Below are 15,662 nucleotides of genomic sequence, written 5' to 3' on the forward strand. Positions count from 1 at the left end.
CCATGAGATTCACCTGCATGCGGTAGACGGGAGGGTGGTGAGATGAAAGCCGTTCTAGGAGACCACACCACTTCACAGTCTAGACCTGTCATTTGCTCTAGGAAATGGAAGCACAGAAGTGGCAGCCTGGAGCACCGACGGTTGGGGACTCTGATGCCACACAAGGCTCTAACTACCCTAGTGGCCTGAATGTTTGTTTTCTCCAGAATCAGGAGCACTATAGTTTTGTTCAAACCTCAGACTACATAACCACAGGTGAGCTGAGAAATCACTAAAGTAATTGCAATTGATGTCCTGTTCATTGGAAATAAGATAATAAAGGTTCAAGAGATAATAGAGAAAATGAATCAGTTTCTCACACACCATTATACAGACGGGGATCCAGCATGGAGCAAGGTGAACATGGACGGTGTGCTGATTCGGTGCAAATCTGTCATTTTTACAGTTCTGGGTCATGAGAAATTCCTGTCCTCTCCTCCCATAAGCTGGGACTTTTTCGCAAATTCCCCAACTCATTGGTCTGGGTCACCTACCCTTATGCAATGAACAATTTGGAGTTTGAGATGTATCCCACCCGTTCTGACCACGGGCTCAGTCACGTAGCAGAATGTATTAAGAGCACTGACTGCTCTTCCAGAGGACCCGGGTTCGGGTCCCTGCACTCACATGGCTGCCCACACCTTTTGGAACTCCTGTCCCAGGGAATCCAACGCTCTCTTCTGGCCTCTGTGGGCACCAGGCACAGTGCACAGACAGGCACAACACACATACACATAAAAATAAGCCTTTTTTAAAAAAAATTAAAGAAAATAAAAAATGCTCATCATGAAGGGGGTTATTTGTTAACTTTCTAACTCTGTTTTGAGACACGCAGGCCCCAGTTAGAGGAGCGGGGCCTAGTGCAACCTGCTCCTCTGGGATTCGGATGGACTCTAAGTAAGCCTCTCACTGAAAACAGAGTGTTCAAACCGACTTCTTACATTGCTTTAAATGAAAAACAACAGCTCAAAAATAAAAATATCGCCTCCCACATAGTTCAGGTGCTATTTCATGCTCAGTCTTTGGTCGTACGTGTACGGAAGCTCAGCCACAAATACCCTGTACTTCCCCTACCTGGCTTCCTCATGGCCAAGGGACACAGCGACAGCCCAGGCAATCAGGGAGGCTCAGCCCTGCCACAGGGGATTCCTCACTCCCTGTCACCTCTCAGACTCAGAGCTTCGCTTCGCTGAGGGAAGGACATGGAGACTGTGAGACCCAGACTCAGCCCAGAGCTCAGTCCCCAGAGGCAGACTCGAGAGTAGCATAAATCAGAAAGGTTCCGGCCCTCTTTCTGGCAGCTAAAACCGCAGTCATGATGCCCACTTCTCCGCAGAAGTGTGGCCTCCCTAAATCCAACTCAGGCCTGCTAAATTCTCTGATAGGACAACTGCCCAGTCCAGACGGGATGGTCAGCAGGCGCAGAGAACTCCTTATACTCCCTTCGTGACCCCATTCCTCATGGCCATTGCCCCACCCAAGCTGCTAACTTCCTACAAGCACAGATGTGAATCCTCAATGAAAGGAGCACAGCAGGCAGTGGAGCGGGAAGCACTACAGACAGTGGAGCAGGGAGCACAGCAGGCAGTGGAGCGGGAAGCACTACAGACAGTGGGGCAGGGAGCACGGCAGGCAGTGGGGCAGGGAGCACGGCAGGCAGTGAGGCAGGGAGTACGACAGGCAGTGGAGCGGGGAGCACGGCAGGCAGTGGAGCGGGAAGCACTACAGACAGTGGGGCAGGGAGCACAGCAGGCAGTGGGGCAGGGAGCACTATAGGCAGTGGGGCAGGGAGCACGGCAGGCAGTGAGGCAGGGAGCACGGCAGGCAGTGAGGCAGGGAGCACGGTAGGCAGTGGGGCGGGGAGCACGGCAGGCAGTGGAGCGGGGAGCACGGCAGGCAGTGGGGCAGGGAACACGGCAGGCAGTGGGGCAGGAAGCACAACAGGCAGTGGAGCAGGGAGCACTACAGACAGTGGGGCAGGGAGCACTACAGACAGTGGGGCAGGGAGCACGGCAGGCAGGGGAGCATGGAAGGCAGTGGGGCAGGGAGCACGGCAGGCAGTGGGGCAGGGAGCACGGCAGGCAGTGGAGCGGGGAGCACAGCAGGCAGTGGGGCAGGGAGCACTACAGACAGTGGGGCAGGGAGCACGGCAGGCAGTGGAGCGGAGAGCATGGAAGGCAGTGGAGCAGGGAGCACTACAGGCAGTGGAGCAGGGAGCACTACAGGCAGTGGAGCAGGGAGCATGGAAGGCAGTGGGGCAGGGAGCACTACAGGCAGTGGAGCGGGGAGCACTACAGGCAGTGGGCCAGGGAGCACGGAAGGCAGAAATGCAAGGAGCACTGGAGGACACGAAGAACAAGGCTTCCCAAGGGACAGAGAAGGCTGGCGCCTAGGAGAGATGAGGACAGAGAACAAGAGGGCAGTGAGCTCACACGGGAAGCCTTTGCCCCACTGACCACACCTCACACCCAAGGGCCTCTGTCCTCTTGCTCTCGGCCCTGCTGAGAGCAGCCATCACAGGCCTACTCTGGAAATCTAATCTGTATAGTAATTACCCAGGGCACGTCATCTGCACCTGGGTGACAGGAACACCTGAAGTTGCTGTCCTTCTCCAGTCTTCTTGTCTAGCTTGTCTTTGAGTGTCTGTTATTGTTGTTTAGAGACAGGGTCTGGACGTGCAGCCCAGGCTGACCTTGAATTCCCGACCCCTCCACACACACAGCCACGCCTGGCTCTGCCTAGGTTTACCCAGGCAACAGGCTACTTAGGCTTCTTTTGAGAATCACAGGTATGGGGCAAGGTATTTGCATACATGTGTGTGCAGGGGTGTGTAAGAATGTGTGCATGGGCGTGTAGCGGTGTGTGTGGGGGGGGGGGGGAGTAACGAGTCACTTCCTAAACATTTAGTTCCAAAATTAAAAAAACAGCCAGGAAAAGAGCTCGACTTTAACCTTAGTGACAACCGGATTCTATAAATAGCTAACTCGGACCCTGGAACAAGCCAGTCAAAATCTAGTTCTTTATTCTCTGAGAAATTAATCAAGGTAGCTTGAAAGCCCACAACCTGACCCTGGCGCTGGTTAGCACCACACATCGGCTGGCTGGCACTCTTCCTGCAGGCTTAGCCGACTCCCACGCTTCGCAGTGACTCATTCCATTCACCAGTTTTAGGATAAAAAGAAAACTACGGCCAATGGAAAGCGTGCTGCTACTGGGGTAGAGATGGATTCTGGGACATTCCTAATACAGCCAGTCAGGACAAAATTCAGAATCTCCTTCCAGTATGGAGCCTCCCCAACTCACACAGAGACACAAACACACAGACACAGAGACAGACAGACACACATACACACACAGATACAGACAAACACACAGCTTGCAGCTGCCTGAACAGCCTGGGCAAACCCTGTGCACCCTGCACACAGCAGGTCAGGTGTGCAAAGCAGCATTCCTGAACAGAGGCACAGGGCCCAGCAGGAACAGCCTGGGGTGACGGTCACATGACTGGCAGTGGCAGTCAGACTCCAAGACGCCCAGGTCCAGAGGAAGGCAGGGACTTCCCTGTGATGTCTCATTAGGAGCAAGGACAAAGGGGGAAGTTGCTATTTATAAAACACAGAGGTGCAGACGCAAATGACCATCAAAAATAAAGCAGGAAGGCACTACGGAGAGCCAAGAGGAGAAACTGCTCCAATGAGATATGACATTCTTCCCTCTAACTCAAATACTTCTAAAAAGGAGGGCTCATATTTCATACAACCATGATTTAGTCAGAAAATTAACCAGGGAAAAGTAAATTCTTTTAAAGAAAATTTGTTTGAGACAGTTTCCTGTAGCCCAGGCTAGCCCCAAACTCACTGCTAACTGAGGATGACCTTGAACTCCTTACCCTCCTCTACCTGGGCCTTCCCAGTGCTGAGATCACAGGCCTGCACTACCAAGCCTGGCCTAAAAGAGAGTTCTTCACACAGGGCCTCTGCACAAAGGACAAGATATCCAGGTCTGGAAGGGGCCTTTGGCTGTCACAGCAGAGAGAAGGGTAGTACCCCATGGAACACCTCACAGTGAGACCTCAGATGCACCACAGCCAAGGATGTACCACATCTCTGGGCTATAGATGCCCAGGGCAGCAGGGCAGCAGGGCCCAGGTGACTCTGAAAGTGGAAATGTCCTCCTAACAATCAACAGGCGGTATTACCAGAGACTCAGGAATAGCAAAGACAACAGGCAAAGAAGCTGAGTCCCATCTGAGAGGGAGTGGTTATGAGCGGGGGTGGAAAGCCTTTGGGATCTCAGAACCAGTCCCTCCACCCTAACAGCATCTACTGTCAAGAGCGCCCGTAGAATTACTGTCAATAAGGAAGAAGATCTTCACCAACCCCACATCAACCAAAGGACTGACCTCCAGAATATATAAAGAACTCAAGAAATTAGACATTAAAATTCTAAATAACCCAATTAAAAAATGGGGTACTGAACTAAATGGAGAATTCTTAACAGAAGAATTTCAAATGGACAAAAGATACTTAAGGACATGTTCAACATCCTTAGCTATCAGGGAAATGCAAATCAAAACAACTTTGAGATACCATCTTACATCTATCAGAATGGCTAAAATCAAAAACACTAATGATAGCTGGAGAGGTTGTGGAGTAAGGGGAACACTCATCCATTGCTGGTGAGAATGCAAACTTGTGCAACCACTTTGGAAATCAGTGTGGCGGTTTCTCAGAAAATTGGGAGTCAACCTACCTCAGGATCCAGCAATACCACTCTTGGGAATACACCCAAAAGATGTCCAATCATACTACAAAAGCATTTGTTCAACTATGTTCGTAGAAGCTTTATTTGTAATAGCCAGAACCTGGAGACAACCTAGATGCCCCTCAATGGAAGAATGGATAAAGAAAGCGTGGCACATCTACACATTAGAGTACTACTCAGTGGTAAAAAAGCAATGACATCTTGAAGTTTGCATGCAAATGGATGGAAATAGAAAACACTATCCTGAGTGAGATAACCCAGACCCAAAAATATGAATATGGTATGTACTCACTCATAAGTGGATTCTAGCCATAAACAAAGGACATTGAGCCTATAGTTCGTGATCCTAGAAAAGCTAAGTAATAAGGTGAACCCAAAGAAAAACATATATAGATCCACCTGGAAATTGGAAGCACACAAGATCACCTGACAAAATTTGGGAGCATGGGGGCAGGTATAGGGGCAGAAGGAGAAGAGGAAGGGAGAAGGGGAGGGTTGGGGAGAGCTTAAGGGAATGGGATAGTTGAGATGGAGGAAGGACAGATATGAGAGCAAGGAAAGAGATATCTTGATTGAGGGAGCCATTTTGGGGTTAGCAAGAAACCTGACTCTAGAAAAATTCCCAGGAATCCACAAGGATGAGCAATAGAGAGGGTGCCTGAACTGGCCTTGCCCTGTAGTCAGACTTATGATTATCTTAAACATCACCATAGAACCTTTGTCCAACGACAGATGGAAACAGAGGCAGAGACCCACATCAGAGCACTGGACTGAGCTCCCAAGGTCCGGTTGAAGAGCAGAAGGAGGGAGAGTGTGAGCAGGGAAGTCAGGACCATGAGGGTTGGTTCACCCACTGAGACAGTGTGCCTGAGCTAATGGGAGCTCACCAACTCCAGCTGGACTGGGAATGAACGAGCATGGGATCAAACTAGTCCCTCTAAATGTGGTTGACAGTCAGGACAGAGTGAGGGGCCAATGACAATGGCACTGGGATTTGTCTCCACTGCATGTACTGGCTTTTTGGGATCCTATTCTCTTTGGATGTATACCTTGCTCAACCTGGATGTAGTGGGAAGGGCCTTGGACTTCCCACAGGGCAGGGTGCCTTGCCCTCTCTTAAGACTAGAGGTGGGTGGGGGGAGAGTGTGTGGAGGGAGTGGGGGGGAGTGGGAGGAGGGGAGGAAGTGGGAATTTGAATTGGGTTTTTTTTTTTTTTGAAGAAGAAGAATTATTAATGCAACAGCAGGAGGCCAACAGAACAGGGTGAGGGCAACCCTACCAAGATCCAGAATAGAGATGAGGGTATAGATGGAGAATCCCCCCAAAGATCTGGCAGCTGCAAGGACCTGGGGCTAGGGGCCGATGTCAGAAACACGTCTCCCACAGTGACCTTGCTAGAGAAATGGATCACACAGGGAAGGGTCAGCAATGCCATTTACAAATCTGATGTGCAGCCAAGTGGGCCTGCCGCTGGCCCACACCAGCCACCAGACGGCGGCAACTGCAGTGTCATCAGAAGGCAGGAAGCTAGCATCTCAAAACACCATCCCTAGTGACTGTCACATAGTCTTAACCCTGATGCCACCTATGTGGAGCTGAGTGGTTCTTGTCTCCTTCAGAATAGAACAGACGTGTTCCAAGGTAAGTGGAAATATCACTAAAGGAAGAAACAAGGCAAGAGAGAGACAGATACGAGGGTGGATAGTGGGGGGACTGCAGGAACCCCAATCCACCATACTGCCAGGAGTGTGATGTCAGGACCTGCCTGTTTCAGTCCCATCCGCCACTGCCTGCGACAGTCACGGTGCCTTCTGGGTCTCCCCCAAGACACTCCCCTCTTCCTGGGGAGGCGCTAAAGAAAAGAAGACCGAGTCACTGAGATTCCAAAAACAAGGCCCAAGCTGCCTGTGCACTAAAGGTCAGGGCTATGGTGAGGACCAGTGTTGAAAGGTGGGCACCCTTAGGGTCCGACCTGAACAACGGATGCCCCCCACAGCTCTTGTGTTTTGAACACATACCCCCCCCCCCAGCTAGTGCTGCTGTTTTTGGAGGCTGTGGCAAGTTGAGGAGGCGGAGCCTGACCAGAGGCAGCAGGTCACTAAGAGCTGGCTTTTGAAGGTTGTAATCTAGGTCTAGGTTCTAGCCAGCCCCCATGAACAACCACCTCCTGCTCTGGCTACCACAGGGGAAGCCTCTCAGCCAAACCTTCCTCTGACATGCTGCGCTGAAATTCCTTGAAACTGAGCACAAATTACAGCCTTTGCCCCTCCCCCTCAAGCCGTTTCTGTCAGGTTTGGTCACAGCGGGGGGGTGGGGATTATGGGTTCACCCTGGCTACCAATACACAGGGTGAAGCCATGTGTCCTTATGGAACATCACAGTCCCTACTCCCAAATGAAAACAAACACTGAGACCAACTGAGAGCATCACAGTCTCTCGAGGGCATGCAGCCTGACTGACCAAGAGTCGGCCATCCACACCTGCTCTGTGCTTCCATTCGGACACTGCATGCTGCCCCACCCGCCGAACTACATTCAGAAGCCACAGGTCAGGACTTATTCCTCTCCAGCTCAGTTTAGGTTTCTCTGATCAGAAACTGGGTGATCCAACGAGTACTTAAATGGCATTGTTTTTGTGTCATAAATTCGTAACATTGAAAATCTAAAAAGGGGTATCTAAGCTGCAACCTGCCAAGTGACTATGCATTCCAGGGTAGCTATGGATGTGGGCTAACACACCTGTATGGCAATGTCAGAAGGCTGGACAACCCAATCTAAAGGACCAGCTGGGCCGTGATGGTACATTCCTGTAATCTCGGCTAGGAGGTCAGAGGTCAGAGTACAAGGGGTTTAAGACCAACCTCAGCTAAGGAGCAAGTGTGAGGCCAGCCTTGGCTTCACAAGATTCTCTTGTGAAGAGAATAATTTCAACAAATCTAATACATGTTCCCAAAATCAACAGCTGCAAAGGCCTAGGCACATAGTCACTAGTGAAAAGACAGAGCTACCGGGCACGATGGGAGGCAGAGGCAGGCAGATCTCTGAGTTCTAGGTCAGCCTGGACTACACAGCAAGTTCCAGGCCAGCCAGGGCTACATAGTGAAAGCCTGTCTCAAAATAGAGATAACAAAATGAAACCATTGGATTATATTCTGCAAGGGCCCAGTGGGAGACTCCTTCCTGAAACAGACAAGGAGCCCGTGAGAACCCTCCCCCGACACTCACCTCCTCCAGAAGCCTCGTGACGGCGTCGATGTCACTGTAGGTCTTTGTCATCTGGCCAACTCTTTCGGCGCAGAGAACTGCAAGAAACAGAAAGGGCAGTGAGCGTTGGCAATAGGCGGTCCAGGGACCAAGGCTCCTCAACTGTGTCTGAGTGTCAGACACCAGAGGTTCTACCCACACTGTCCTGAACTGTGAACTATGAGAAGGCCTCAGGAGCCACCGGCCACACAGGCATGAACGGCAGCCGCTTTCAGAACGCAGCCGTCCATGTAATTACTCAACAACAGCCGTAAGCCGACAAGTTCACGGGGACACATGCAGCCTTCGTCCTGCCTGGCCTAGATTCTACAGCTGTGCAGTTTCCGTACCAGCAGCAGTAGGGTACCACAAACATGGCCACCATGGCTGCTGCACACGCATGCACAGTGTACCGACACACGGATGCACGCACACAGAACACAGTTTCATCCCACAGACATCTCACTGCAGCATGAGAGGCCGCTCAGGAACTCTCAGGCCCCTTCCGGTGGAGGACGTGTCTAGTGTTGTTCACTTCAGCTCAGTGGCAAGGGACTCATGGGCACAGCGAGGAAGGCCCTGGACTTTTCCTCTGTGGGCAAAATGACTGCATTTGGATATAGGACCAATGGGAATTTTTTTGAACCTGTCACTATGGGTTAAACAGAAGTGTCCCAAGCCTGGAAGCTTTTTGGTTGATAAAGTAGCAAACACAAGGGCCTGGGTTAGAACCCCAGAACCCATGTGAAAAACAAACAAACAAACAAAACCAAACAAAAGAATCCAGGCATAGTGGTATCAGTTTGTAATTCCTGTGCTGAAGAGATGGAGGATACTGGAACTGATCTCTTACCTCCACAAGCACCCCCCGCCACACACACACACGCACGCACACACACACAACTCCGTACTGATGGGATATGATGTGTGTAACACAGACCCTGGGGAAGAGTTCTATTAGGAGCGAAAGCTTTCATCATGACCCACATCCAGCGATAGCTCGTGAGAGGCACCTGGGACCCAAAGCCTTGCACACCAGAGCCTTGCTGAGGAAGCTGTCGCTGGAATCGACTGTCTCTAAATATTTTAGCAGTGCAAGCAGAGCTGATCCTAGAGCTGAGCTCAGAGAAACCTGATCTGCTGGAATGATTTCCTAGCCCAGGAGAGCCCGAAATCTGGTTTTCAATCTGAGGCATCAGCACCTCGGAAGCAGAAGCCAGGTCCTCCTCACCCTCTCAGCGCAGCCAGCCCTTCCCCCGCAGATCCCTCCGCCTTCTGAGGTGCAGACACTGCCTGGCTCCAGACCCTTTCCCAGCAAGGAAACGGCAGGGAGATGTGTAACAGGGGGTTAAACCCGTCTAACGTGCCGTCCATGGAGTCCAGCTCCAACTGCTCTGGGCAGTTCTGGAGTTCAAGTCGGCAAGCGCTCTCTTGTGTGAAGACGGTTGTGCCTGCCATTAGCACCGCTTCTCCTGGGCAGCTGTGAGGTCCACAGAGAGGAACAGGCCCAGAGCGTGGCAGTCCCACCGCTCGTCCACTCACACTGGGAGCACCAAGGACATTCCACAGGACTCAGGGCCACTGACGAGTCCAATTACCCAAGTAAAAGCCACTGCTTGCTCTAAGCAAGGATTGCATGAAATACACACACAAACACACACACACACACACACACACACACACACTAGTCCACAGAAAGGAAAAAAGCAGAGCAACCACAAAAATGCCAACATTTGAATAGATCACAGGTTTAATTCTCTTGTTTGCGCTTTAAAAATGATTCTAAAATAGCTACGGTAATGATACACTAGTAAGGGAAATTTATTAAATATTATTCAGGAAACATACAGTTGGTTAATATAAGGACATGGTACCTGAGCTGAGTTTTAAGAAAAATTAATAACAGCAGCAAGCTTTTTCTTTTCTTTTTTTTGGTTTTTCGAGACAGGGTTTCTCTGTAGCTTTGGTGTCTGTCCTGGAACTAGCTCTTGTAGACCAGGCTGGCCTTGAACTCCCAGAGATCCACCTGCCTCTGTCTCCTGAGTGCTGGGATTAAAGGCATGCGCCACCACCACCCGGCCAAGCCTTTTCTTAATAAACAGATAACAAAAATGCAGCTTTCTGGTGTGCAGTGAGATGCTGACCACATTGTCCATGGTGCACAGATGGATACGGGTTGCTCTGCAGCCCTTTACTGAGCATGCTCACTGAGGTCAGGTACTGAGCACATCTGGCTGTGTAGCTCATGCAATCCTCAGCGCAGTTCAGGGAGGTGGCTCTTCACACCATTGCACAAATCAGAAAACCAGGCCCAGAGAATCGTCACACAGCTGGGAGGTGCAGGGGTCAATGTGAGATGGACCCAGTAGGACAGCAGTTAACCTCCGTGTCTACAAAGTCAGACCCCTTCCCATCGGCCCTTCCCAGCAACCCTGCAGGTGGCACTTCTTCAGGGAGAGCAGGACGCCAAGGGCACTGCGAAGGTCTGTTGTGCAGCCTGGAGAAGGATCTACTACAGCCGTCCTTTGGTTTTGCTCGGGTGAGTTTATTAAGTGTATACCAAGGCAAAGTATGAGTGTAAGCAGCAGATAGCATCGCCAGACTGTGCTTACAGCACGCAGCAGAAAGCAGGCACGGACGCTAGGCACTCGGCTGGAGCTCCGATTGACCTTTCCCTCCACGATGACCTTCCCATGGCTTTGCATTCCCTTGGTTGGTAGGCGTAGGCATTTTTATGCCACAGGACAAATGAAAGCCAGCCCTGTTGGAAATAGCTCGCCTCCTAACTGTCTGCAATGACACAAGGCATCCACTCTTGGGCTAGTCACCTTTTCTCTCCCCTCTGCTCCCATCGCAGAGCTGGGAGGTCAACACCTGCCCAGACAAGGGGCCCTGAAGGACACGGTACCCAAGCGTGCTTAGTCTGAAGTGGGTGGGGCAGCCTGGCTTCCAGAACCAGCTTCTCTGTGAGCTCCAACAGCACAGAATGAAGAGCCCACATGGTGGATATCACAGGCCAGACAGAATGAGCTGTATGGTAGGAGCTAAACCTCGGCCAGTCTGGCTCCTAAACTCAGAGAGGGGCACCATAAAGGACAGGGCAAGGCTCAGGGCAGTGTTCAAACCTGTGCAACGGAGCAGAGGGCATCCTGACCTTGGGGGAGGTCTTCACAGAAGATGGGGGCAGGGAACCCCAGGTCTCAGGCAGCTCCTTAATTTCTGGGTCTTAGGATCCCTGGGTGGATCAAGACTGAGGAGCTAGAAAAGAGCGAACCGACCTTTAAACTGTAGGTGACTAAACAAGGCCTCTGCTTTTCAAGTTTCACTTTCCACACAGGAAGCACCATAAACTTCGGCCAAGTTCTCTCTTCGCAAGGACTCAGACCATGCTATCAGATAATGCATTTCCACCCCAAAATGTGTCCAAAGGGGAAGCACAAAGGCAGCTATGAATCTCTCTAATAGTGAACACAAGAAAACTAGGTCCAGATACTAACCAAGACGTTAACTGCTTCCTGCAGCAGACAGCCAGCTAGACACACAGACATCCTCGGCCTTTAGAACGACCACCCACTCTAAGTGATGCTATCTTCCTGTACCAGCCTCATAAACTGCTTGGGGTACACAAAAAATAGGCCAACTTAGGAGAGACACTGCAGACAGTTTTGAAGAGTCCAGGGGTGCGAGCTTCTTTTAAGAGCTGGGATTCTTATCTAGGCACAGAAGCACCACCTGTGATCCCAGCGTGCAGGTCAGCCAGGCCTACACAGTGAGAGCCTAGTTTCCATTTGTCCAAAAGGTAAGGATCCTGGACTTAGGGACCAACAGGAAAACACTAGAGGGTCTTCACAGGGAAGCATCAGTGCGTGGCTGTATTTCATAAAACATTTAGCACGGTATGGAATGACCGGGTGTGAGGCGCACACTGAGCCCAGTGACCTGTGAAAACCTGCTTGATTCTTCTAGCAGGCTCCTTCCTGGGTGACAGTAAAAGGAATCCTACACAGGGAGACTGAGATAAGGCTGAGTAGGAGGTAGAGCGGGGTAGGCTCTTCCTTTTGGCTGGGACACAGCCAGCAAGAGCAATCCATCCCCGCTGATCAGCAGCAAGGTGGGCTGCCAATGAAACCGATGGTCTTGGGATGGTCGCGGCGCTGTGGAGTGAGGTTCTGAGCACACTCCCAGAGCAGGGGAAGTCCAGTGAGAGAGATGCTTCCAGGAGCTGGCTGGGCTGTGGTGCATCTGGGAGATTGCACTCTGCAAGGCTGGAAGGGACCAAGGATTTCTTCCTGGGGACTAGCCCTGGGCAGGCTGACCAGAGCAAGGGACACCTAGGACTAGGTTGGGGTTCTGAGGGGCATCTGGATCCAAAACTCAGTGTACAATGTTTATGCAAATTTAGCCACCCCCAAATGATTTTGAGAATACATGCTGGCAGACCCCAACTCCCCACCAAACCCCACATATCTGTGTGGGCAGGACTTGATGACAAGATCTAACTTGCAGGAAACTCAGGAGTGACCTTGGCTGAGGCCCAGATAAGAACAATTCTAGGGAAGGAAGCAATGGCTGTTGGGGTCACTGGGTCAGACACAGGCTGGCAGGACTGGGATGAACGAAGAGGAGGTGCAAACTGATGCTGACCGACAAAGGCAGCAAAGTTGGGGTGCTGGGTGCTGGGCATCAGGAGCAGAGAGGGGGTGCATGGAAGGTGAGATCGTGAGGAACTCCCACCTGCCCTTGCAAGGCACTCCGTCACCATGTTACACATTACATCAACAAGCTGAGGAAGCTCCTGACACTGGCCTGAGTGGTCGTCCTAGAGCTGGGAGATCTCACTCTTCATCCGCTTTGGTGGAATAAATACATAGCTGCTGTTGCTGCTCAGCCTGGCTCTGGAAACTTCCCTCCTGCCAGCGTCAGCATCCTGGGTCTTCATGTATTTTTGGCATGAATACATAAATGAGCATTTTACACATGTGCATATGTGTGTGTATGTACGAGTGCACTTGAGGGTATGTATATCAACAAAGATATTCCTACCCCTCAAGATGATGCTGTTTCCACATGACTCAAAGACCACGCAGCCAGCATCCGTGAATGCAGGCTAGACAAGCCTGCCCATCCAATCTGCACGTGGGGCGGCCTGCGCTCTGCCCCACCTTCAAATCACTTCATTAAAGCAGGTTTTCGACAATGTGTGCTTTGATAGCCAGGATTCCTCCCCGGAATTCCTCCTCCTGTCACTTATACATTATCATCCACTTCTTACAAAAATAAGTTTCATCTTTTCTAACTTGTATTATAAGGCGTGCAGGCCAGCCAGCAAGACGGGCCAATGGGTAGAGCCACTCGCTGCCAAGCCTGATGAACTGAGTTCGATCCCCAGACACAAGTGGAAGGAGAGAACCAATTCCAGGAAGTTGTCCCTGACCTGCACAGGCATGCAGGGGCATATGTGTGTGCAGACACAAATATGTGAGTGTAAGAAAAAAATGTAACTGAGACATCCTGCGTATGCATTTAAAGCAGACATGTACCGAAAGTTCCAATGTGCCTGTGGGAGCAGAGCAGGTAACTGTGTGTGAGACAAGAGCTGTCCGTACGTGGGTGGCTTCGCCCCCTCAATGAGAAGCATCGCCACGGTGCAGCCCTTGATCTACAGGAAGCAAGCACAGTAAAGCCCACAGTCTGCCCTGTTCACACGGGTGGAGGCCCAGTACCTATGGGCCTCAGCCTACAGTTCCATCAAATCCTGGCTGAGTCACCACACACACCAAGTCCCCAAGCCTCACAAAACAAGCGTCCTGTAGAGTTTGGCACGTCGACATGCCTTTGATTTAACATGTCCATGTTCTGCTTTAAGACGTCCACAGCTCAGCCACTGCCCTGCCACAAGCAGCGTCCACACACAGAAAACCCAGAAAAACCGACATCCCCGGTGCAGTCAACTCTTCCCACCTCCAGGCCAGGCACTCATGCCCACCCTCCACCTGAGCACATGGTGATGCCATCCTTGGCCTGCCCTGGCCTCCACACCTGTTATTTCCTTCTGGGAAGATTGTCTTTCTCTCACGTCTCCATGGGGAATTTGTTTCCTGTTCTTTCCATAGCCCAGCAAGAAGGAAGTCCCTCTGGCTATCTGAGACCCATGTCTCACCTCTCATGCCCACTCCTGTGAAATAAACCAGAAAGATCTGGCAAAGAACCATTGGCCACAAGGGCATATCTGCGTGGGTACTGTGAGTGGGTGAAGAGACGCAACCCCAGAGACACCGGGTGAGTGAGCTGAACATATTGCAAGCCAGAGAAACCAAAACCAAGGCTCTAAGAAGTTAGGATAGCTAAGGTCATAGTCATTCAAGTTTCCTGAGTACCTACTGGTGGGAAATGAAGACATGTCTCTACCTAAACTTGAATATGGGTGTCCATGGCAACAATAATCGTTACAAGCAAAAAGTAGAAACAACACTCAGTAGCTGGCGAGTGAACAAGTGTGGAGTTTCCACACAGTGGAATATTGCTGAGCCGTAAAAGGAATGTGGAATGAATATATTCAACAACACAATTAAACTTCAAAATCCAAGAAAGACATAAACGTTATTTTGTTCTAGGGCTCTATTCATATAGGAAGTGTGTTAGCATTTGCTTAGGCTGAGACTGGGTGTAAACAGCTGTGAGGGCTCTTACCAGGGAGGAAAGAGTGCAAAGTCTAAGTGTGAGTTAGAATGAAGGCTGCACAATCTAGGGCATTTATAAAAACCATAAACTGCCCCCATAACAATGGGTGAATTTTATAGGATGCAAATTCCACCTTAGTATTTTCAGTAACCAAATACATGCAAACAAAGGCCCTAAACCGCGCCATCTCCCTACCACTTCCCTACAGCAATATAGTAATATGAAAGCATTCTTTTGTTCCTTCAGCCCTGACTAAGCGTTGCTGGGCTTAAATGCTGTTGCCAGGCAGGGAACCATCCAGAAACATCAGCAAAGGAACCCACAGGAGGTCCTGCCCCAACAAGAGTGACATCAGAAGACAACTGGAAAGGTCCTGTGGCTTGTGAGGAAATCCGTTCCCAGGGGAGCTCCAGACAGGGGTGAGGACACCTCATCACCAGAGTTCCAGAGGGGTGAGGACCCCTCATCACCCAGAGGAACATGCATGCAACCACAGACAAGCGCAAGTCAAACGTGGCAGAAAAATGAAGATGGGCAAGAAGGCTGCAGAAAAAGATGTATTCTCAAGAGCGCTTCAGGGAGCGGCTGTGACCTCAGCAAGCAGGAGGTGGTGGACATCCCCACACCACAGGAGCTTCGAGGCGGCTGACTTCCAGGCAAAGGCACGCTGTTCCCTGGGACAGCAGCATAGGCACAGGCTATCTAGAGCCAGGGCCACCACAACAGCGACCCACAACGCACTGGCCCGGTCTGTGTGGTGACCAAGTGCGTGTGTGATGTCAAGATGGCTCCCCAGTGTCATCAGTTCTGAAGCGGCATGACTACTCTGTGGACTCCCTTCCCCCATCTCTGCAGGCCAAGGGGCCGAGGGACTCTCCCATCTCGCAGGCCGGCCAAGGGGCCGAGGGACTCCCCGATCTCTGCAGGCCAAGGGGC

At 51.1% G+C, this 15,662-nt stretch overlaps 1 protein-coding gene across 15 annotated transcripts in view; it reads right to left on the reverse strand.

The window, feature by feature from the left end:
- Trak1 (trafficking kinesin protein 1) overlaps positions 1-15,662 on the reverse strand; it is a 179,602-nt gene that overhangs the window by 37,684 nt on the left and 126,256 nt on the right. For all 15 annotated transcript variants that reach the window (XM_075964124.1, XM_075964120.1, XM_075964125.1 and 12 more), the window contains one exon: positions 8,028-8,104. In XM_075964124.1, the coding sequence (XP_075820239.1) occupies positions 8,028-8,078 (51 nt within the window). In that variant the 5' untranslated portion in view covers positions 8,079-8,104. The remainder of the gene's footprint in view (positions 1-8,027; positions 8,105-15,662) is intronic.

Source organism: Microtus pennsylvanicus, chromosome 3 (genome assembly GCF_037038515.1).
Source record: "Microtus pennsylvanicus isolate mMicPen1 chromosome 3, mMicPen1.hap1, whole genome shotgun sequence".
NCBI lineage: Eukaryota > Metazoa > Chordata > Mammalia > Rodentia > Cricetidae > Microtus > Microtus pennsylvanicus.